This window comes from Mustela nigripes, chromosome 1, assembly GCF_022355385.1.
Source record: "Mustela nigripes isolate SB6536 chromosome 1, MUSNIG.SB6536, whole genome shotgun sequence".
Classification (NCBI taxonomy): domain Eukaryota; kingdom Metazoa; phylum Chordata; class Mammalia; order Carnivora; family Mustelidae; genus Mustela; species Mustela nigripes.
The window spans coordinates 223,504,519-223,528,714 of record NC_081557.1 but is presented as its reverse complement, the minus strand read 5'-3'; the positions used below and the strand labels follow the sequence as shown (position 1 = coordinate 223,528,714).

At 37.4% G+C, this 24,196-nt stretch overlaps 1 protein-coding gene across 3 annotated transcripts in view; it reads right to left on the bottom strand.

Moving 5' to 3' along the window:
- RBPJ (recombination signal binding protein for immunoglobulin kappa J region) overlaps positions 1-24,196 on the bottom strand; it is a 104,074-nt gene that overhangs the window by 62,544 nt on the left and 17,334 nt on the right. The window contains exon 2 of one of the 3 annotated variants that reach the window (XM_059382056.1): positions 3,399-3,581. The exons of the other annotated variants lie outside the window; for them this stretch is intronic. Coding sequence (XP_059238039.1) covers positions 3,399-3,415 — 17 coding nt within the window. The 5' untranslated portion in view covers positions 3,416-3,581. The remainder of the gene's footprint in view (positions 1-3,398; positions 3,582-24,196) is intronic. 3 annotated transcript variants of the gene reach the window in all.

The window sequence follows — 24,196 nt, the reverse complement described above, 5'->3', positions numbered from 1 at the left end:
CTTATTGTTTTCTAAGGAGGACAAAACTGTATTTTAGACACAATCCTAAAACATACATATGCTGATATTGTCCTACTTTGAAGCTTTATTTATTTTAAAATATTCACCAGGAACTCTGTGATTATCTTCAACAAATCTGTAAAACAGATAATCTGCCTGTTATGAAGACACTGCAGAAGGCAAATGCACTAATCATAAATAAACAAATATATAAAAGGTCTAACATTAAACTACTCAAAATATTGTCATATATCTGATTTATGCTTAATCTTTTTGCAACATTAAACTTTTTACCTACCTTCTGATTAAAGAAACACCTATTACATGAAAAAGCCTTAACATACAAGGACTAGGAAAATGAATTGGGTGGGTTTTAGTATATATTATCAGGTTTGGCATTTTTTTAATTGAATGGGTCATTTTCATCAATGTAAAGTAAGAGTAAATTCCTCCTCAACTAGGAAATATTCTAAAATTTCTTACCTATGAGCTTTTATAAATATTTATCAGGGCAAGCTGGGGCACCAACAATACAACAAAAAACAAAAACAAGGTCTCACATCTAATTAAATATAGCTTACCATCAGAGGTAAGACTACTGAGCTGATAATCCTGCTTTAGATATCTTTAAGTCTTTTCTGACTGAGGTCAGTTTGGCAACCTCGATTTACGACTGATTTTCATCTAGTTTCTCAGCTCATCATTACCCGAACTTGGGTCTCTGCAGTTCAGTACATACACATGCTCCTGGAAATAAAGTTTTACAAAACCATATTGTGGGGATATAATCATGACATCTGCTATTCTGTTCTTTTCCGCTTCACTTAATTAGGGGAGAAAGGCAACAACTTATTACACTGACTCCAGAATGGGCTGCTACTGGAAGTCTGAAGACACAGATCTATAGATGATAAGCACCAGAATGTATGTATACATCACTGTTTTGTGTGTTCATGATGCAGTATAGTACATCACATATAGTACATGCATATAATATAGATGATGCAGTATAGTACATCACTCTATTTGATAAAACAGACTTGATTAATGCCACCCAAAAGCTATTATTATGTTCTCCTATTCTCATCTACTCCTTAGATACTGTCCAGTAATAACCTTCACTTCAAAGCAAGGGGATTGAAGGGTTATCCTTGAAAGTGATAAAGAGCATGGAGTACCAATACCAGCCACAAACTGGAACCTATCCTGGTCACTTCTTAGCAAGGCATAACAAGACAGAACTAACAGTACCTGTGATGGACATCTGTGACTATGGTAGGCAACTACTAAAACAACCCAATCACATAAATGGTTATATATTTTGTTTATTTCTGCATTTTAAAAACTTGAAAGTATTTTTTAAATACTCTTTTCTACACTGAGTATGTGCTGATATTTTATTTTCTATTCTAGTATGTATTCCTAACGCTGGTCATAACCCACTGAATTGATTTCTTTGCCCACTAATGAGTGGGCTGAAACCTGCAACTTGAAAAACATAGCTTTAGAGACACACAAATCAACCCAGCAGGCTAAGAGGACAATAGATAAATTCTAGGTCTCTATTGGCCATCTTTCACTGATGAGAAAAAGCCCAAAGAATTGAAAACATCAAATAGTGATTGTTTATTTAGCTCTAGGAAGATCATATGAGAATGTGTAAGACTAAAGAGAAGAAAAATATTTAATAGCACCCTCCTACTCCCCTCCACCAAATAAACAAGTTCCTGATCTGATATGTAATAGTCATCACCACTGTTAGTCTAACACTGGCTTCCTGTGTGTATAATTTATTGATACCGGCAGACATTTATATCGAGATAAATACATATTTTATATACACACATATAAAATGCATTAACATAAATCATATATGTATATGTTTATGCTATATTTTTAATATACAAATTTAAACGTTTTTAGATAATTTTTATACCCTGTTAAAATAATAAAGTTAAGTGTTAGATCGGAAACACAGGTCAGTTGGCCCCCAAGTCTAAGCTCTTAACCACTAAGCTATAAACCCTTCCTAGGAGTTCTCAACCCTAGCTGTGGATCAAGAATCCTGTGTGGAGTTAAAACAGATGCTCAAATGCTACCCCAAAAAAGGTATTTTAAGTAGAAGTGGCAAATATTATAGAGAATTACATTTTATAAACAATGTATCAAATATCATCTCCAACCCATTATGTCAGAAAAGATCTTTTTTGGAGAGCAGACACTACTGTGTGCCATCAGACATAAAATACCTGGTTGAAGTGAATGACTACCTTGGTTTATAAGCTGCCTACTTTACCTAGAAACTTGATTAGATCACTGTCATTATAGACTGGAATTTAACATAAAGCAGTTTTGTCTTAGGTTTAATAACTAAATTTCATTTAGAATTTAACTGCTGACATATCAAAAGGATCTTAACATAAGACAGCGTAAGTGATAAAAATTACAGACTGCACTAGTGTATGTCTGTTAAATTTATCTATCCATGATTTAAACCATTACCTTCCCAACAAATTTTTCTTTACTATCCTAAAGATAAAAAATTCTGAACTTAATGTAACATTAATAAATTCTGCATTCTTCCTGGGTTCATTCACTTCCACCATCCGTAAGAAAACATTCAGTAGCAAGCACACAGTACAAAATTAGCAGGTTTCCAAGATTTCAAATAATTAAAAACTGGTTTTGACTACATCAGTCAAATAAAATGTATGAACATAAATATCTTAACAATTTTTGACAGCTAAGTGGGTAATATGAAACCTAGAATTACCACTATTAGCAACCACAAATAACAGGGGGACTACATATCACAAACACATAAATAATTAATTGCACACATACAATTAGTGAAGCAACAACAATCACTGTTAACAGGGAGCCATGCATTTTTCTCTCAGGAAAAATTCTTTGGAAAAGACAAAAAGCACAAACTATAAATGGTCCACGTAAGAATTATTTTATTTGGTCGAATTAAGGCTCCAACTAAAACATTCATCTATTTCCTATTCAGGCCATGAAATGACAGCACTGCAAAGAAACTAGTCTATGATGTAAACCACAAAGCTAATTACAGACCAATACATGAATAATACCTAAACTATTTGGTGAAAGAAATTACAGCCCATTACTATTAAAATCTAGGGAAAATATTTACCCCAGTGTCTTCTATAACTGTATCTCAAAGAGGGAAGGAAGGGAAGGAGAAATCACGCATCAAGCTTGTGATATATGGTTTTTTTAAAAACAAAATAAAAAGTACTATTTACCATAAATCTATAACCACATCTATAATCTAAATATTAAAATCTCTTAAAATATGTGATAACTAAATACAGAATCATGAGCGTTCATTCTATCCATGACCCTGGGGTCACTGGGAGATTTCTAAAGCATACCTTTTAATCCACGCCATGGTACTTCAAGAACATGTTAAGGTAAGTCACAGCTTGGAACACTTCGATGCACCTCAAAACACCTCAGCCAGTGTATCTGTATCATTCTCCTTTCCTTTTGAGATCATAATGGTTCCGAAGAACTACAATGCTTCCATGTGAATGATAGTCTCATAATTTCAATGACTTAAAAACAAAAACAAAAAAATAAGGACTTAAGTGTTGGTGTGTTAAGCCACTAATGCACTGTTAACTGCTGCCATGACTAAGAAAATCAAAGAGGCTGCTGCTGCTACTCTGTCACCCTGTCATTTTTAATGTGAACCCTCAGATGAACGAGGAGTATGTGCTTCAGAGTGGTCGGAGTGACAGCCTTTGCTTTATGGAGATCCATCAACCCCCACAAATCTCTTGCCCCAACAGATTCTTCAGTTCTTCTGAAGAAATGAAAATAACCTAAAAGACAGGTCTGAACACTTGGTAGGTCCCTAACGTATTCTGTGTTGGATGAGAGCTGGAAATCACCCACACCCCTGCACAAAAGGGAACTCATTAATAAAATAGCAGAGGGTCCTGCCCAACCTGATGTTAATATTATGGAATCATTTTAATTCCACTGAAGTCATTAAACTGAAATTCCATGGAGCTCCGGTTTTTAAAGCTTTTTTTTTTTTTAAGAATTTATTTATTTATTTGACAGAGAGAGAGAGAGAGAGATCACAAGTAGGCATTGAGTCAGGCAGAGAGAGAGAGGAGGAAGCAGGATCCCCCACTGAGCAGAGAGCCCGACGTGGGGCTCGATCCCAGGACCCTGGGAACATGATCTGAGCCAAAGGCAGAGGCTTTAACCCACTGAGCCACCCAGGCGCCCCTAAGCTTACTTTTATTAAGAGTATGCTCGTCCTAAGCTTACTTTTATTAAGAGTATGCACGTATCAATGGACAATAGATGGCTAACAATCAAGTTGTACTGCGGTTCTGTGACTGCCTTGGCAGGTTGTCTGTCCCCCTTTCCTCCTCACTCCAACCCACCTTTGTTATATAAGAACATTTAAAACATTTGGTTATTAAAATGATAGGATAAAAGTTTGTATGTCCCATTTTAAATCTAAGAATTCACTCTCCTCTTGCCTCAAGCTTGGCACTCTGTAATAGTTACCAGAAAAAATAACTGAAGCTACACAAAGTAAAACTAAATTACCAATACTGTATTGCTACCAATTACCATACAAATTTGTCATAAAGCAATTAAAATTACCTTAGGGATGACCGATGAGGAAATTTTTAATAAAAGCAAGCCATAAGAAGGGCTTCCAAAGGGGGGTGGGGAGTTACTGGTAGAGGTCTGTTATACTCTGGGCCTGTGGAACAGCCTGTGTCACGTTACCAGACAAGAAATGGAAAATGACCAATCTCCCAGCTAGAGCTAAAAGGTATGTTGTAAGGAGAAAGTAGAACCATTTCCTGCTTGAAAAAGTAGACTCAACTGATGAAAACCTTTCATAGTCCGATGTCAGAAAATTACGTATTTCTGAGATTTAGATTTACTGCAGGTTGTGGGGAAAGCAGATTACAAAATGTAAGTCACTCTTCAGAAACCTAGTAATAGTGGCAGGATCGCATATAGGAAAGAACTCTACCAGAACAGGCAGGAAGAAACTAATGAAGAACAGAATCAAGAGACCTGGGCCAGTGAAATCATTACAGACACAGCCATCTTTTTAAGCTGATTGTTATCCCCGGACCTTTCCCACTTCAGCTTGAAGCCTTTCACAGGGTCTGTATGCATTAACAACTACCTGGAAGGGCACTGTCATTTCTTCCTACATTCTGCTCCTCCAAATAAATGTGTCCTCCACACAACTATCAGGTTAATGTTCTCAATTACAGCTCTTCTCCCTTGCACATAAAAATTAATGTCAACTATTGGGAAATAAAGCAAGTTATAATAAATATGCTAGATAACAAAGAAAAAAGACTAGATCTGGAGCACTCGCTCATTACACCATTTAATTTTCAGAACTTCATTTTATAGAAGAGAAAATGAATACACTGTGGTCAAGTGACTGATCCAAGAAAGACTGCAGTAAAAGAACTAGAACTTAAATCTAGATCTTCCGGACAGAGTATCAGCACTTTTGTACTACAGTATTATTGTAAAATACTGCTGAGGAAAGCGATGGTACTGAGGCTAACACTTATCGACACTATGCCATGAACTGTGCCTAGCGCTTCATGTTATTTCATCCTGATCTACTACTCCTAAGACTGACAGGGTGTTTGCCTCCTTTTACATGGAGGAGATCAAGGCTCAGAGAGATTTAAGTAATCTGCTACGCTAATCTATCTTCCAGAAGAAATCACATCCAACAGTTATGTCTGCTTTTCAACCTGGCCGATATAACAATAATTTAATTTTATAAAGCATCTCACTCAAAACCTAGTCAATGTCTGTAAATGAATTTGTAAACAAACTGCATACACATTTAGTAAAGCCACTAAGAATTAGGATCACATATAATCACTAAAGTCCAGAAACTCCATTTGATTTCTACAAATGACATCCAGCATTTTCATGAAGTTATATACTTGAAGATCTTTTAAAGATTACTTGAAAATCACAGCAGATATAAATTTTAGGTGACCAAACAAAAATGAACATGAAAGGTATCCTCCTTAAGAGGGTACACTGCTGGGGGGCCTGGCTGGCTCAGCTGATAGAGCCTATGACTCTTGATCTCAGAGTCATGAGTTCAAGCCCCACATTGTGTGTGAAGCCTACTCCAAAAAAAAAAAAAAAAAAAGAAGAAGAAGAAGAAAAAAAAAAGGCCTACAGCCACATTTTTCCAACTGGGCCCTGTCCCTTAAACTGCTACCAGTATTAGCCTCAAGGGAAGAGAAATTTATTAGCTGAGGGAGGTGAGGTCATTCAGTCAGGTTATCACTAAAAATATAAACAAAATAAAACATAACAACAGAACAACAACAACAACAAAGGAGATGGACAGCTTCCTTCAGTGCTTCAAAACATTATTAAACTAAAAGCGAAACAAAAAGCACTGAAAGAAATCCCCCAAATTAAGAACAGGAAACTCCTAAGCAACTTCAAATTTGAATGGAAACCATGCATGGAAACCATGTATCCATACTGCATGCCACTATTTGGTAACAAGTTATATGACTCAAAGTAACCATTTTTAAAATTGCTGAAACAAAGTGTTACGGAATTATTACATTTAACAGTCAAACTGTTACGGTAAAAAACCTAAAGGGTCTTTTAAAAAATATCTTAATCAGTAATAGCCTAAGCCTTCTGCAGAACTCATTTTATTAATATGCCAAATAACGAATTATAAAATGAATGCCCATTAGAAAATCTGATGCCCAACCACATACCTTTTAATTTCAAAATTAATGTGTATTAAAGTCTATGCATCTATCTACAAAACATTTCACTTCTTATAAAAGAGACAAATACATTTCCATGCAAATTGTTACAGACTCCTTCACTATGCTATGTCCAATAGGGTAGCTGCTGTCTTTATCGTTCTAAGCCCATTATCTAACTTCCAGAGACCTGGAACACACTAGGCACCAATGATCTAAGTACGTGAAAACGTTATACACCCCATTTTGGATACATGACTGACAAATGAAAAAAAAGAAAGTTCATGATATGCTCTAAAACTAACAGGCACACAAGTATTTGAGTGAATGAAAAAAGTATTTAGGAATGGTTTATACATGCTACAATGACAATATTGAGAACAGATTTTGAAGGAAGATGGTTTAACACAGAACACCATTTATGTCGAATGAATTTTGTTGTTTGTAACTACTGAATATTTACCATATAACGTTTCTGAAGGTAGATCAACACTACTGCTAAAGCATAAACTTTAGAAAATTAGAAATAGATACCACTAAGTTGAAATTTTTCTGCTTTTATAAACAGCCTCACATAGTAATCTGAAATGACAATAATGAATGCATTCAACATTACTTACTAAGAAAGGACTAGGAAGTTCTTTCTGACAACCTAAGAATAGTGAGATTATGGCATATCCATACAATGGAAATTATAGTCAATGATACTGAAATCTGGAACATAGTAATATGCTAATTACATATGGTTACTCAACAATAGTTATTTTCCCACATTAGGCATGTCTGTATATATTTATTTATTTAACAAACATAGAATGTTGCAAACATATTTATAAATATCTAAGTTCCATGAGATCAGGAACCATTTTCAGACATACCTCCAGCACTTAACCACAGTGCACTGAGAAAGGTGTCTTTGCACAGGTGACTATTTTAAAGGTTGGTGGTTAGAAAAAAGGGCTCTGAATAAAAGACTGCCTGGTTTTGAACTGATCTCAGATTCACAACTTAGCTATGCAATTTCAGGCAAGTTAATAATCACTAGGCATCTTAGCTTCTCCTTTTGAAAAAATGGGATAAAAGTAACATTCATGTAATGGAAAACAACAATGAGTTAATACATGTAAAGGCTTTAGAACAGTATCTGGCACATAGTGGTACACCAGTGAATGGGAGATGGGGTGGAGAAAGAGAGGCAGTGCGTTCCCAAATACCCAAGTAAATGAACGGATACTGTCTTTAAAATATAGACAGAAATGCTAGAAGCATATACAAATATTAAATAGTTTTTCAAACTTTGCTTACCATAACCAAAAGTAGATTTTTCCGTAACAATCTGATACACACTCCAATAGATATACTGTATCTTATTCTGTCATAAATTTATTTAAATGCTAGCTGTAACCCACTAAATTGATTTCATGACAACTAGCAGGTCACTTTCTAAGCCATGGACTCCTAACTAAGTTCTCCTTTATTTTTGTCCTTCAACTTCATGTTTCTAAACACGGGGCAAGAATATTTACCCATTAAACCAAGAATCTAAGGTCAGAAAACATTCCAAAAAAATCTTTGTCACAGATTTTTGTTTTATTCTTCCTAAATTCTACTCTTAAGCCACCAGAAATTTTAACAGAAAAAATTTAAGAGATTAAAAGCTGATACAGAAATGTGCCAGCTTTGACACATACCTAGGCAGACTTACTCTTGAGAAAATTAAATTTGGGCAAGAGAAGAACACTAAATTAAGAAAGGTATGAAAGAACACAGGTTACTGGTTTTGGTATTTAAGTGGAGAATAACATTCCCACAGGGTCTTTTCCTGATCCAGCTTCTGGTCTCCTCCTACCCATACAAAGACAACATATGTTCTAGTCTACACTGGAACTTAACACAGTTCTCAGAACACACCATAGTGTTTCAGGTCTCTGTACCTCTGCACATAATATTTCTCCTCACCACCGCCCCCCCCCCCACACCACTAAACTGCAGGAGAAGTACATGAAATAGACTTTAACATCACATAATACAAGAATAAAGGAAAGAAAAAAAATGAAATAGGTGAGACTAGAAGTGAAAAAAATTTTAAATATCTTCAGAACCTTACAATGTAAGATATGTGAGCCAAGTTTGTATTTTTACATAAATTCTCATATATTATCTATTAAAAAATGTTTAAAAACTCCACATACTGAATTGATGAAATATAGTCTTTTAAGTTAGGTAACATAATTTACACAATGTGTTCTATGGACGCTTGAATTTTAAACAAGTTTTGTCAACCAAATACTTGGAAACAGTCTTGTTACATAACAACAGAAAATTAACCACGACTACTGTCAAAAGTATGAAAATCACGTATTCCAGGGACTTCAACTCTAGGTTTTGGCAATGCTAAAAATGATTATAAATGCTAAAGCTAAACCTAATGATTTTGAGTAATTTTCAAAGAATCTTCCTAAGAATAATGAACTATTCTGATTTCCATCCTGATAGTAAGAACATGATTCCTTTTCCAATTAGGGATAAGGGGACATCAGAACCTATAACTAAAGCTAAACTCAGGATCAACATGGCTCAATAACTAGACACTTGTGATCTAGCAATTATGAAAGATGGACTATTCAGCTAATTTTACTTTTGAGGAACCCCCAACTGGGAAAACTCTTCTGAAAATGTATATCCTAAGGTTCAGCCACAATATGCCGCCATATTTTTGGAGAATTCTAGATGACACAGTATACACAGGTATTATTAAAACATAAATACACACACACATGCATACACACACATACAACTACTCTTTTTTAAACAGATTGGTTGTTAGCAAGTTATTACCTGTCCATGAGACCAAAGGTAGGAAGGTGAGGAAAGTGGAGGGGGACATGAAAAACCATTAGTTCAAAAGTGCTGAGTAATACTACTCAGCCATCAAAAGAAAAAGAGAAAGAAAGAAAGATCTTGCCATTTGCTCCCACACGGAACTAGAGGGTGCCCTCTATCAATGAAAGACAATTACCATATCATCTCACTGGTATGTGGAATTTAAGAAACAAAACCAAGGATCATAGGGGAAGAGAGGAAAAAATAAAACAAGATGAAAGCAGAGAGGGAGACAAACAGTAAGAGACTCAATCATAGGAAACAAACTGAGGGTTGCTGGAGGGGTGGGGACGGAAGGAGGGGTAACTGGGTGATGGACATTAAGGAGGGCACGTGATGTAATAAGCACTGGGTGTGATATTAAGACTGATGAATCCCTGACCCCTGCCTCTGAAACCAATACATTATATGTTAATTAACTGACCTTAAATTTAAAAAAAAAAAAAAGAGTACTGAGTAAAGGATGTCAGGGAAGGAAAGGTAGTAGTGGTGAAATCAATCAGCTCATAAACACTACTACACATTTATGCCAAACAAGCAAATTAATAGAAGCGTCTTTACAGTCCATAACTAAAAACTGCTAAAGAGACTGAATGAAGTTTACCTCTACTTTCTTTGTACTTTTTAGGAGAGTTTCTATTATTTCTCCTCCAGCTTAGTTGCTTAGGTCTCTTTTTGTTTAAAATAAACTGTAAATTTTGGTGACTTAAAAGAGTTTGTCATCATGAGTGATACAAGAACGTGCTGATCAAATTCTGGACTTGGGAGTCAGGAATCACAGGTTAGAAACTTAGAGAGCATGTAACTTCTCACCAGTCACAATCTCTCTGTGGCTAATACAAGCACAAAACTGCAGTAACAAAGCTTACATGTGAAATAATAAAAAATACTGTCCACCTGAGGATGCATAAACATTTACTAACTTTGGAAGCACAATTTGGTAATCAGTTACAATGTCTGCTAATGCCACAATTCTAGAATCCAAATAAAACACTTTCCTAGGAATGTTTCAATTAAAATGTTCAAGAAGTACTTATGATTTGTTTAAAAAAAATTTCACACTTAATGTTTATTCCAATTATATGGGTGATGATCCAGTCTGTGACTCTAACTCATGCCTTCAAGCATTCTCCCCCCTCCAGACAAATTCATTAGCTTAACAAATATCTGAACAACTACAATGTGGAAGACCTTTTGTAAGCACTAAGGACATTTCAGTGCACCGATGAGACCAAAATCTTTGGGAGAGTTAACACAGTAATTAAAAATTTCATATGGTGGTAAAAGCTATGAACAGAAATGGAGAAGAAAAAAGGGCATGGAAGACAGGAGATGGGGTGCAATTTTTAAAATGCCCTTGCTGAGATAATATTTGAGCCACGATATGAAGGAAGGGATGAAAGGAAGATTCCATGCAAAGGAAATAAACAGCAGGTCCAAGGATCCTGAAGCAGGAGACCAGCGTGGCTAGAACACAGAAACCGTAGGATACTAAATGAAATGTTACAGGGAGGGGAGGTGCATGCACATGTTCTTGGGGACACCACTGAGCATGAAGGCCTTTAGCTTTTTATTCTAAATTTTGACTTGAGCAAGACCAACATCTGAGCCAAGAAAGCTTAGCGGGAGTCTAGCTGGTAAGCAGAGAAAGATGGTAAGGCAGAAGGGAAGCAGCAGCAGAGATCAATTAGGCAGCCACTGTGACTATGGAGGTAGAGAGGACAGAGCCTTACACCAGAGTGAAAGCAGTGGACATGTCACATGTGATGAAAACTATGGGCATTTTTTTTTTTTTAGATTTTATTTATTTATTTGACAGAGAGAGATCACAAGCAGGCAGAGAGGCAGGCAGAGAGAGAGGAGGAAGCAGGCTCCCCGCTGAGCAGAGAGCCCGATGCGGGGCTCGTTCCCAGGACCCCGGGATCACGACCCGAGCCGAAGGCAGCGGCTTAACCCACTGAGCCACCCAGGCGCCCCAACTATGGGCATATTTTAAAGACAAAATGATAACATCTGCTCACACTGGATGGTGGAGTTGGAGGGGGAAAAGGAAGAGACAACAGTGACTCCAAGGTTTCTTCCAGGCTCAGCAACCCAAAAGATGGAGTTACTAAGAGAGATGGAGAAGGCTTCAGATTTAAGGAGGGAGGTTTGAGTAGTTTGGTTTGAACATAATAAAGTGGATATGCTCAAATATTCTAACAGAGTTTATTGCAGTTTATCAGATCTTTCTGCCAAGGCTAGTGAGATGTGATCAGCCAAGTTAGTCTATTTAGTTCTTTCCTGCCATTGGATATTTAAAAAAAAAACAAAACAAAAAAAACTGAGGAGGTTAAAGTTTTATTTATTGAACAAATGTTCTGATCATCCTAATATTTTAGTTATACATCCTGTACCATCTATACTTGTCAGTATTAAATAAAACATAATGTGATAAGAATATTTAAGAAAATTTCTAATTACAGGGGTGCCTGGGTGGCTCAGTGGGTTAAGCCTCTGCCTTCAGCTCAGGTCATGATCTCAGGATCCTGGGATCAAACCCCGCATAGGGCTCTCTGCTCAGCAGAAACGCTGCTTCCCCCACCCCTCTCTCTATGCATACCTCTCTGTTTACTTGTGATTTCTGTCAAATAAATAAATAAATCTTTAAAAAAAAGAAAAGAAAAAATCTCTAATTACAGAAACTAATTTAAGATAGATAATCCATATTCAAACACTATAGAGGTAAAACAAAGCAATTTCAGGTAAGAACAGCAAATTATTATCTGATGCTCTCTAGCCACTAAAACACCTCTCAGTCTCAAACCAGTAGATTAGAAAAAATAAACTTGACAGACTGCTTCCCATATGCTAAGCATCTCACTTAAATTACCAACTACCTTCTATTAGCTTATCTTTTACAATGAGGCTGAAAGAAATTAAAAAACCTAAAGAGCTATCCTGTAACTTTAGCCATCCTAGAAAGAACTAGTTTAAGTCTCCAGAGACTCCTTTTAATATGCTGTTTTAATTTTCCATTACCATCTTCATCTATATCTTGTATTCTCTGTGTGCTTTTTTAATTTTCCAGTGCCAAATGTTATCAAAGTTGGATATGCAGCAATATGTGTAGGTATATCTTTTGGTAAGAAAGAAACATCAAGGGGCGACTGGGTGGCTCAGTCAGTTAAGTGTCTGCCTCCAGCTCATGATCTCCGGTTCCTGGGATGGAGCCCCACATCAGGCTACCTGCTCAGTGGGGAGTCTACTTCTCCCTCTGACCATCCCCCCTCTCATTCTCTCTCACTGTCTTTCAAGTAAACAAATCTTTTAAAAAGGAAGAGAGAAGAAAGGAACATCATGGAAAAAGCATGTATTAGTGAATTCCAAAACAACACATTTTCCTGAAATGGAATTGTGTTGAACTGTATTAACAAAAGTCACAATTCAGAAGATGGGCCCAAAATTACAACTCTGCCAGAGAGTAATGGACTGCAGAGAATAAGGAAAGTGAGTATGTATTTTCAAGAGAGTAATGAATAAAAAGAGAAAGGACCCTCCCCCTTGTATACTTATTTTCACTTCTTTGTTCTCATTGTAAGTTCAATCAGAAAATCATTTCGACAAAGGAATCAAGATACTGGGGACAGGTAATATCTTCTGGAGGCAACTCATTCAATCCTATTTTATAAAACCTGTATCACTTAGGTTAGTTCATCAGGTGCAGGGCTGTCTTATTTCATTTACCTAATAATTCAAAATATTTTCAAAAACTGATGCCTCAGTCAAACAGACTAGAACATTTATTATAACACCTTCTGTTTGGGGCAATTTAAAGTGTACAAAACTGGAGCACCTGGGTGCTCAGTCGGTTGGGCGTCTGCCTTCGGCTCAGGTCATGATCCCAGCATCCTAGGATCAAGCCCCACATCAGGATCCTTGCTCAGCAGGGAGCCTGCTTCTCCCTCTCCCACTCCCCCTGCCTGTGTTCCCTCTCTTGCTGTATCTCTGTCAAATAAATAAATAAAATCCTTAAAAAAAATAAAGTGTACAAAATTGTGTACAATTGCTTAAGCCTCAAAATATTCCAATGATTATATTGAAAACCCCGGGTCTTCCAAATCCTGTTTATGCTATACCTTTACCATTATGGTATCTACCCACTGGTAGGATAAGCATTTTAGGTCTTATTTCCAATAGTCATGATTATGTATGAGTTGTACAAAGCAAGATTGTTTGTACTCATCTTTGTGGCAACAAACACTATTTCCTAACAGTGGACCTATACAAGAGTACAGTGGTTTGTACAGTTTTATCAAACTCAATTTTATTGTAATCACACTCTTAATAACAAAACAAAAAAAGGCCTACCCCCCTCCATTAAAACCCCCAACAAAGGGGCACCTAGGTGGCTCAGTCATTACATGTCTGCCTTCAGCTCATGACCCCAGGGTCCTGGGATCAAGCCCCGCTATTGGGCTCCCTGCTTATCTGGAAGTCTGCTTTCCACCTCCCAACCCCCCTGCTCATATTCCTGCTCTGTCTGTCTCTCTCGCGCGCGCGTGCGCTGTCAGATAAATAAATAAAATCTTAAAACAATAACAACAGCAACAACAACATCAAAAACAACCCAAGTGTCCATTGGCAAATGGATGGATTTTTTAAAAAATGTATGTATATATACAACGGAATACTAAATGGAATACTATTCTGCCTTAAAAAGAAATTCTGACACACACTATATAAAATGGATGAAACTTGAAGACATTATGCTAAGTGACATAAGCCTGTCACAGAAGGACAAATACTCCATGACTCGACTTATTATAAGGTACCTAAATTCAAATTCATAAAGACAGAAAAGCAGAATTGTGGCTGCCAATTTACTTATCGAGGCTCAGGGTAGGGAGAAATGGAGACTTACTGTTTAACAGGTTCAGAGCTTCAAATTAGGAATATGGAAGAAGTTCTGGAGATGGGATGGATCATAGGTGATAGTTATACAACAATGTGAATGTACTTAGTAACACTGAACTGTACAATTAAAAATGGCTAAAATTTAAAATTTCAAGTGATGTATATTTTTCCGCAATAAAAAAAGTGAACACACTTTACAGAACTATATCAGTGGATAGTAACTTGTTTTATTCCATATGTGTGTTTTTTTTAAAAAAGATTTTCTTTATTTGACAGGCAGAGAGAGAAGGGGAAGCAGGCTCCCTGCTGAGTAGAGAGCCCGATGTGGGACTCGATCCCAGGACTCTGGGATCATGATCTGAGCCAGAGACAGAGGCTTTAACCCACTGAGCCACCCAGGAGCCCCTATTCCTTATGTTTTAATAACAATTTCCCTCACATTTTGCCCAAACCTATTTCTCATTCTATTTCTTATTATCTTCACAAAAAGCACACCTGTGCACTCAAAGAGCCACAACAATCTTTTACCTTCTCATCTTAAGCCACCAAGACTTACAAACTGATTTTAAATATGTATACCTTTAAATCTGTATAGCTGTTAAGCTCAAATCTGATACCTTTCTCTCATTTCTAAGACCAAGCCCTTCATTATAGCAGATGATCATTTTAACAGCCTTATAGCCAATCTCCCTATCCTCAAAAACCTAGGCTTCACAGTTACTGCTCTTGAAATACAGCTCATATGTAAAATCTGCAGGGGAGGGCAAGGGGGCCAGAGGGGCAGGGAGTGGTGCCTGGGTAGCTCAGTTGGTTAAGCTCAAGTCATGATCTCATCCCAGGGCAGGCTCCATACTCTACAGGGCATCTGCTTGGGATCCTCTCCCTCTTCCCCAACTCATGCTCACCTGCATGTGCACACAAGGGCATGGTCTCTCTTTTTCTAAACTATATCAATCTTTAAAAAAGAAAAAAAACCTTTTGAAAGGCTTCCAGTGTCTACTCAAGTTTAAACTTCTAACCAACACATTAAAAAGCACTTTTCTTATTTGGTCCAACCTACCTTTCTAGACTCATCTTCCACAAGCCCCTTATTTCCTATATGCTACATCAGATTCTTGACTCCCTCTTTCCTCACCATATCTACTAGGCCCTCCTGCCTCTTTGCTTTTACTCATGCTTCCTCATCTGTACAGAATCCCCTTGGTTTCCATTCCTATTGAAATCTATTCATCAACTCTCACATACTGCCATATATATAGTGCATATGTGTGTGTGTGTGTGTGTGTGTGTGTGTGTGTGTGTGTGTGTAAGTAATAGAAACTTTTGGAGAACAACTTGGCAGCATCTATCAAAACTATAAATGAATATATTGCAGGGGCAATTCCACTTCTAAGTACGTCCTATAAAAATATTCATGCAAATGTGGCACACAAAGATATTTACTACACTGTTGTTCCTAAAAGAGAAACCTATCTAGTTGTACACCAAATGGGAACTAGCTCAATAAACTGTTACAACTGGGATGCCTGGGTGCCTCAGTCAGTTAAGCATCTGCCTTCGGATCAGGTGGTGATCCCGGGGTCCTGGGATTGAGTCCCACGTTGGGCTTCTGGGTCAGCAGGGAGCCTACTTCCTCTGCCTTCTGCTCCCCCTGCTTGTGTGCTCACTCTCTCTTCCTCTCTCTCTCTTTCTCACTCTCACTCTATCTCTGGTAAATAAATAAAATCTTCAAAAATAAAATAGTTATATCTATATTATGAACAGAGAATAACACACTGATTGAAAAAAAGAGCAAACTAATCCTAAATATATGCCAAGAAAGAACTCAAGAGTTACCATTAAATTTTAAAAATAAACATAACATATAAGATATGAACACAATATGAGCCATCTTCCCTGAAGAAAACCCAAACTATATGTATGTACTGTAAACATGTAAGTACACGGAAAATTGTCTGGAAGAATATACCCCAAGTTTTTTACAGTGGTTACCTTTAGGGAAGGGACTTTTAAACTATTTAATAATGATAGGAGAGGGGCGCCTGGGTGGCTCAGTGGGTTGGGCCTCTGCCTTCGGCTCAGGTCATGATCTCGGGCTCCTGGGATAGAGCCCTGCATCGGGCTCCTTGCTCAGTGGGGAGCCTGCTTCTCTCTCTGCCTCTGCCTGCCTCTCTGCCTGCTTGTGATTTCTCTCTCTCTCTCTGTGTCAAATAAATAAATAAATAAATAAAATCTTAAAAAAAATAATGATAGAAGAATATATTCTTTTTTTATCTATAGTTTTTTTTTTAAAGATTTTTTTTTTTTATTTGACAGAGAGAGATCACAGGTAGGTAGAGAGGCTGGCAGAGAGAGAGAGAGAGGGAGAGGGAGAGGGAAGCAGGCTCCCCGCCGAGCAGAGAGCCCGATGTGGGACTCGATCCCAGGACCCTGAGATCATGACCTGAGCCAAAGGCAGCGGCTTAACCCACTGAGCCACCCAGGCGCCCCTAGAAGAATATATTCTTGTTTTAACTGTGTAACATGTCGTAGGTCACAAACAAGCAGGAAGAGCCTACACAGACAGATGAGAACAGACTCACTCCTGATCTATTTGGCCTGATCTAGTTCCTACTCTATTTAGCCAATGATACGGAAGTTAACGGAATGGCAGTGGCTATACAGAGCAAAAGCACATGAAGCCTATCTTGGCACAGACTTACCTTGGCACTCACAGCTGTGAGTCACACACTCGGGTGCAGTTCTAGCAGAAAACTGCCACATTCTCACTAGGCCACTACTCGGGCTTACTTTTCAACTGACTTTGTTTTCTCCATTTAAAGGAATGTTTACAAACACTGGCACTCCCAGCTTGTGAATAAACTCATCAGTTTCCAACAAGAACCACATCTTGAATGGGAGGGGTGGAGGACAGAGCCAGTATTTAGGTATTCCTGAACAAAATCTCCTGCGGCCAGATTTCCAGAACTGGTCTTCCTCCAGCATAATTTAAAAAGTTTAAAAATAAGAGGAAGAAAAAAAATCCTTTAAGTATTGCTGAAACCCTTAATCTGAATGAATCATTTCTTCTCCCATACCGCAAGGTTCCTCGTGAAATGTCTCTTAGAGGACCCATTGTGTTCTCTTTACATTATAGTTATGAGGACTAACAGATTACCCACTGAAGGCATAAACTACTGAGGACTAAACTTTCTTAACTGATCTTTTATAAACCTTAAGGTATTCAAAAAAAATTTTTGTTTAAGATTTTATTTATTTATTTGACAGACAGAGATCACGAGTAGGCAGAGAAAGAGGGGGATGCAGGCTCCAATACCCGGCTTGATCCCAGGACCCTGGGATCATGACCTGAGCAGAAGGCAGAGGCTTTAACCCACTGAGCCATCCAGGCGCCCCAAAGTCTTGCCTGGAGCAGGTTTTCAAGAAATCACTCTGAATTCCATTTGTTGAAAACATTCCAGTATATGATACTAGATAGTTCACAGGGTATTTTTAACTTCAGAAATAAAAATGTCAATAGGCAACAACAATTAAAAAAAAAAAAAACTCAATAATAAGTTTTAAATGGAGTTCCATTTCAATTTACACAAAAAAGCTACTCAAAAGCTACACAAAAGCTACTCTTTTGTTTTTTATTAGAATTGCTATTGGTTTGGGTTAGTATTCAAGAGAAGAGTTCTATGGATTTTCAGTAGTCTGCCCCCATCCTGTATGCCCCAATATAAGCTTTATTACTTTCAAGGAAGGATTTTGTAGGATTCAAGGTTTGTCAAGATATATATGGCACCGTGGCAGAAGCTCCTGCATGCATGAGAGAAAACAATTCCTATAAACCTTCTGCATATATGGACTTAATAAAATGCCATGAATTAGGGGTTTTTTTTGTTTGGTTGGTTTTGTTTTTAAATACTGTCAGGTAAACTCCAATCCTACACACAAAACAATGAAATGTGTATTAAAACTGCTACCATTAGGATGAAAATGCAGAAGTAGATATTAATGTTACTTTGCTTTTAAAACAATTTAAATGACTTTTTGTTGATCTTTAAACAAAGACCAAGAATATCATAAACAATAACAACTTATTGTGATCCCAGACAAAGCAGACACGCAAGACACACCCCCCACACACCCCAAAAAGGCTCTTAGCATACTTCCCTTCTTAACTAGAGAAGCAGATACTACAAAGTGACTGTACTGAGTAATCTACTGCATAAACTAAGCCAGTAGGTTCTACCCAACATACATATAATTCCAAATATAAAAACATACTATCATAAGGGAAAGCTCATAGCAAAAGACAAGACATAGTTTGTATAGAAAACAGGGCATCTAAAGATATTCTGATAGACACAGTTGCCTTGAATTAATTCTCAAAATATAAAGCATTCTCCAAAAAAAAAAAAAAAAAATTGTTTCAAGTGATGCTTGGAGACCTAAGTATGTGGTTAAATGGGTTCGGGTACCAATTCCAACATGGGGAGGGGGTTTCCTACCCAACAAGCAATTTTCTGGACACAAGCACGATGTCCTACAGTTCAGCTCAATTCTGACACTAACCAGAGACAGTTCCCCCAGGTAAATAGTTCTGTCCCAAAAGAGTGCCCACCACTCCCACTTCAGATGGTAGTTGCAAGTCAAGGTTTTACCTGTGCTTCTGACAGACCAACTAGACTGGAGGCTCCAATGACCTTCTTGGGTTTGAATGATTTGCAAGTGCAGCTCACAGAACTGAGGGAAACATTTTACTTACTAGATTTCCTGTTTATTATAAAAGGATATAACTAAGGAAACGCCCAAAGGAAGAGATGCAGAGAGGAAGGTATGGGGAAGAGGCAAAGAGCTTCCATGCCCTCTCCAGGCACAACACTCTCCCAAGTGAAACCTCCCAAGTAAACACCTCACCTGCAAATGTTCACCACCTGGAAGCTCTCTGACCCTTGTCCTTCTGGGTTTTAGTGGAGGCTTCATTACACAGTCATGATTTATTAAACCACTGGCCTTTGGCAACTGGTACAACCTACAGAGGTGGTGAAGAGCATAGGAGGACTGAAAGTTCCAACCCTCTAAACACAGGGTTGGCTCCTCTGGCAACCAGCCCCCATCCTAAGGTGCTTTCTGAAATTCATCTCATTAATACAAGAAAGAAACCCTTAGCACTCTCACTGCCTAGAAAATACCAAGGGTTTTAGCAGCTGTGAGCAGTGCACTGAGGGCAAAGATCAAAATATATATGAAAAAGACTGTGCGGGCATCAGACTGACCAAATACATACTTCTTATAAATCACAATATCACAGTAGTCAAATATTTATGTCTTAATTTCTCACTGATCTAAATATTAGGGATTCAAACTGCTCTACTTCCCTATCTCTATCTGAAATCTTAGTATTTATGCTTCTCATAGATCAGAGATTACATATTAAATCTGTATAATACTATGAAATTTATTGGTTAAATCAACAGCATTAGAGGAAAAGTTATGTGCCTTAATAAAGCAAAAATTTTTCAAGTAATTACTTAGGTAATCCAAAATTAATGTGTAAAACATGTTAACTCCTGGGAACATTTCTTTCCTTTACAATTACATTTGGATGAGGCAAATAAATTTGTTCATCTTCTTTAACAGTCAATTCAAAGTAAACAGTTATTCAAAATCATGTTTCTTACCAAGAGTTGGCCTGCCTACATTTTTTTAATCTGTCCTGATGCAAATCCAGAAGCCACACAAGCAGGTTATTACTCTGCATATATCCTCATCTCCTACTCTCACACCTAACATGTTCTCCACATCAAATGAGCGCGACCCTGCACTTACCATTGGTCAGGCCAAAACCCACAGGGCCATCTCTGACACCCCTCTTTATTTCACGTACCGTATACAATCTAGGTACACTCTGTCTCAGGATCTTTACAGGTGCTGTTCCTACTTGCCAGAATGCTTTTCCCCCCACATACACGCATGCTTCAATTCTCACTCTATCCTTAAGGTTCTTGGCTCAAATGTCACCATCTGAGTGAGACCTTCCATAAGCACTTTATCTGCTGCAACCTCTTCCTGACATGATACTCCCTAACCCCAACTTTTCCTTCTAATACCCTTACCTCAATATTTTACTTATTTGTTTTTTGTCTCTCTCTCACTAAAATGTATTTTTAGCATGACTTTTTTTTTTTAAGTAACTCAAACTCATGAGCCCAAGCTCTACCAATAAGCCAGCCGAGCACCCTTTCTCACTAAAATGTAACCTCTATACACTGGCAGAGATTGTTTGGTTTTGTCCACCAGTATATCCTAGTACCCAGAACACAGATGACACTCAATAATCTTTGAATTTATCATTAGAGCTCATTTTATGTCAGATGATCCCAATCTGAGGAAAGAGATGTGCCACAGTGTTAAGGATTGGTAATGGTGCTCTCACTGACCCACTTGTTTCGGCATATTGCTAATTACCTACTTCCATGAACTGAACTCTCAGGAAACAAGGAAATGCCTTAGGATGATCTCAACAAATCAGACACTGGAGAAAATACTAATAATCAAGCAGTCTAAATAAATAAATCACAGAAGGGTACCTATTTCCTAGTATTCGCTCTTTATCAAGCAAAAATAACAACTAGGTAATCACATGAGAATATAACAAGACAGTGAAGGGGCACCTGGCTGGCTCAGTCCATAGATCACACAACTCTTGACCCTGGGATTGTGAGTTTGAACCCCAAGTTGGATACAGAGATTACTTTTTTAAAAAGAGAGAGAGACAGAGAGACAAGACAAAGATAGAAATAACCGAGGTAACTTTTTAAAACTATAGGTGCATATCTATTATCAATAATAACTTCACACTACATATAAATTTTACCCTGGAAATATTAGCAAATGACAGTATAAAGCAATCACAACTAGCAAGATACTTAAAAAATTAAGTACCTAAACACATACCATATTGCTCCAGGTTGTGATTTTTTCTCTCCAGCAAGGTTTAAGAGTTGTGACTTCCAACTCAGAACTTTGGAAAATTTCCCTGAATTTAACTATATATATTTACATGCCTCTTTGGCTTGTGGTTTCCTATAAAACAGTTTAAGATAAGAAGACACCTACCATGGGGAAAGACTTGTTCTTCCAGCTGTAGTAGAAGAGGGCTGAAATATGACTTGGGGAATACCATGAACATAATCCAAAATGTATTTTCTGTCAGTGTATAAATCTACACATATGACATTGCTGAAAATCATGAAGGCTATTATTAGAAAAAAATTACATAGCGTGGAAATACCATGTAGTTGGTAGTACAGATGGTTTTTCTAATATGCCTCAGTTTATAGTCTACTGACTTCTGCATGAAATGCAAAAATTTCTAAGAAAATAACTATGTGAAAATATTCTCAACAGCAAATTCATTCTACAGTTAAATATTTCCTGAGTGCCTTTTACATAACAGGCACTCTTCCAGGTGCAAGTGATAGAGCACTGAACAAAAAGACAAGGTGTCTTCAGGAAGGAGCTTCTTTGGCTTCTTTAATAAAAGCATTTTATGGAAAATCAGTGAGAGCATTATCTGCTGAGAGTGGCTGCTTTAACCAAAATAAAAGAAGATTCCTGTAAAAAAGCTTACTAAAATCCCATCACACAAGAACTCATTCATCTCCTCTTTTATTAGCAAGCAACAAACATGATGACAGAATGGCACAAAGTACTACCAGATGTTATGGATATGGCCAGTTTTATAAAACAATGTATCTTCATGAGATAAGAAATAACCACAGGACACCTGGGTGGCTCAGTGGGTTAAAGCCTCTGCCTTCGGCTTGGGTCATGATCCCAGGGTCCTGGGATCGAGCCCCACATTGGGCTCTGCTCAGCAGAGAGCCTGCTTCCTCCTCTCTCTCTCTCTCTGCCTGCCTCTCTGCCTACTTGTGATCTCTGTCAAATAAATAAATAAAATCTTTAAAAAAAAAAAAAAGAAAAGAAAATCTCCTGTACCACAGAGAGGTCTGTTCTTTATGTGGTGGCAAAACACTTACAAGGGTTGTGAAACTTGACAGTTACTCTTTATTCTTATATAAAAATGTCCCAAAATTGATTACTTTTCCTGTGAAAACAAGCAGCTTCCTGTAGTATGCTATCTAGAAGTTATTTCTGTAAAATTAAAAACACTTAAGGTAAACAATGGCCTGTTGGCTAAGAAAACTCATCTGATTTCTACAGAATTAAAATGAACTTGAATCTAGCCTTTTGAATGACTCTATCACAAAAAATTAGCCAAGATTTTGAAAAGTAATGAAGTATATTATATATACTTTCCCAAGTTATATAGCAAATTGATCTTTAAATACAGTGGTGCCACTTAAAAAAATGCCTTGTGAAGATGAGGGATCTTTCATTCTAATAAAGTGTCTTTAAAACCTTACTTTATTTTTATCACACATACAAACTTTTTAACATTTCAAACTTCCATATACATTTTGATGTGTCCATTATTAAAGTACAACAGTTCAGTATAATTACACAATTGTATAAACACACAACATATACCGGGGTACATGTTAACTTTCTATAGGCAGAGGGGAGCAATCAGAAGTCTAGAGACTGTGACATAGTACAAAACAGAACAAACTGCTGCATGTGTCACACGTAACTCTCGCAGTGCATGTATAAAGACCCAAGGACACGCAACAGAAATTAACTAAATCCACCATTTCCGTGAGTCAGAGACACCAAGCAAAAAATATGGTGGAATCAAGCATAAACACCATCCCTTCAGGAGAAAAACAATAAAGAATCTCAATCTTAAAATGGGATAGTCAATGTGAAAAGACTGAAGTTAACAGAATCAAATTCATTAATGTCCTCACAGTCACAGCATTACTGAATTGTGCATCTGCCTCCCCAACAAAACCCTTTCTAAAAAAGCACCCAAAGAGCTTCAGTATAAGTTTCATCCCCTTTGTTCCTTCCAAATCAGCATCTAAACAAGTCAAGCTTATTCTACCTTTAAAAGCACCATCACAACACATTGCAGCTTCCAACACTCTACTGAAATTGTTCTTACTAAGGCCTTTCAAGTCCCGTATCTGTTGAATACTTGGATTTATAGCATTTACCCTCTTTCCAGCATCTGATACAATTGACTAGTTTTCTCGCCTTCTAAAAGTACTCTTCATTTTTGTGACACTATATTGTCTAGGTTTTGTCCCACATCTTTCAGTATAAGTTTTTTTCCCACTGGTTTCCACACCTCTACCCATTCCTTAAATTTTAGTGCTCACCAGCAGTTTGTCCCTACTTAACTCCAACTCTCCCAGGGAGGTTTTAATTACCATCTAAAAGTTTTCAGGTATGTCTCTCCAACCTTGACCTCTCTCCTGAGCTCCAGGAACCACACACCTAACACATATATGTAACTGGCCACCAGATATCTTCATCTATCTCTTGCAAGGACCTCAAACTCAATACACTCAAAACCAGAAATGTCTCCCCTCAAAACTAACTCCTCTACTATGCCATTTATCTCAGTGCTATCTCATCTCAACGAATGGCAGTACCAACCTGCCCATGACAACATGTGTAAAGCACAAGAATTTTTTTTTTTTTAAGATTTTATTTATTTGACAGACAAAGATCACAAG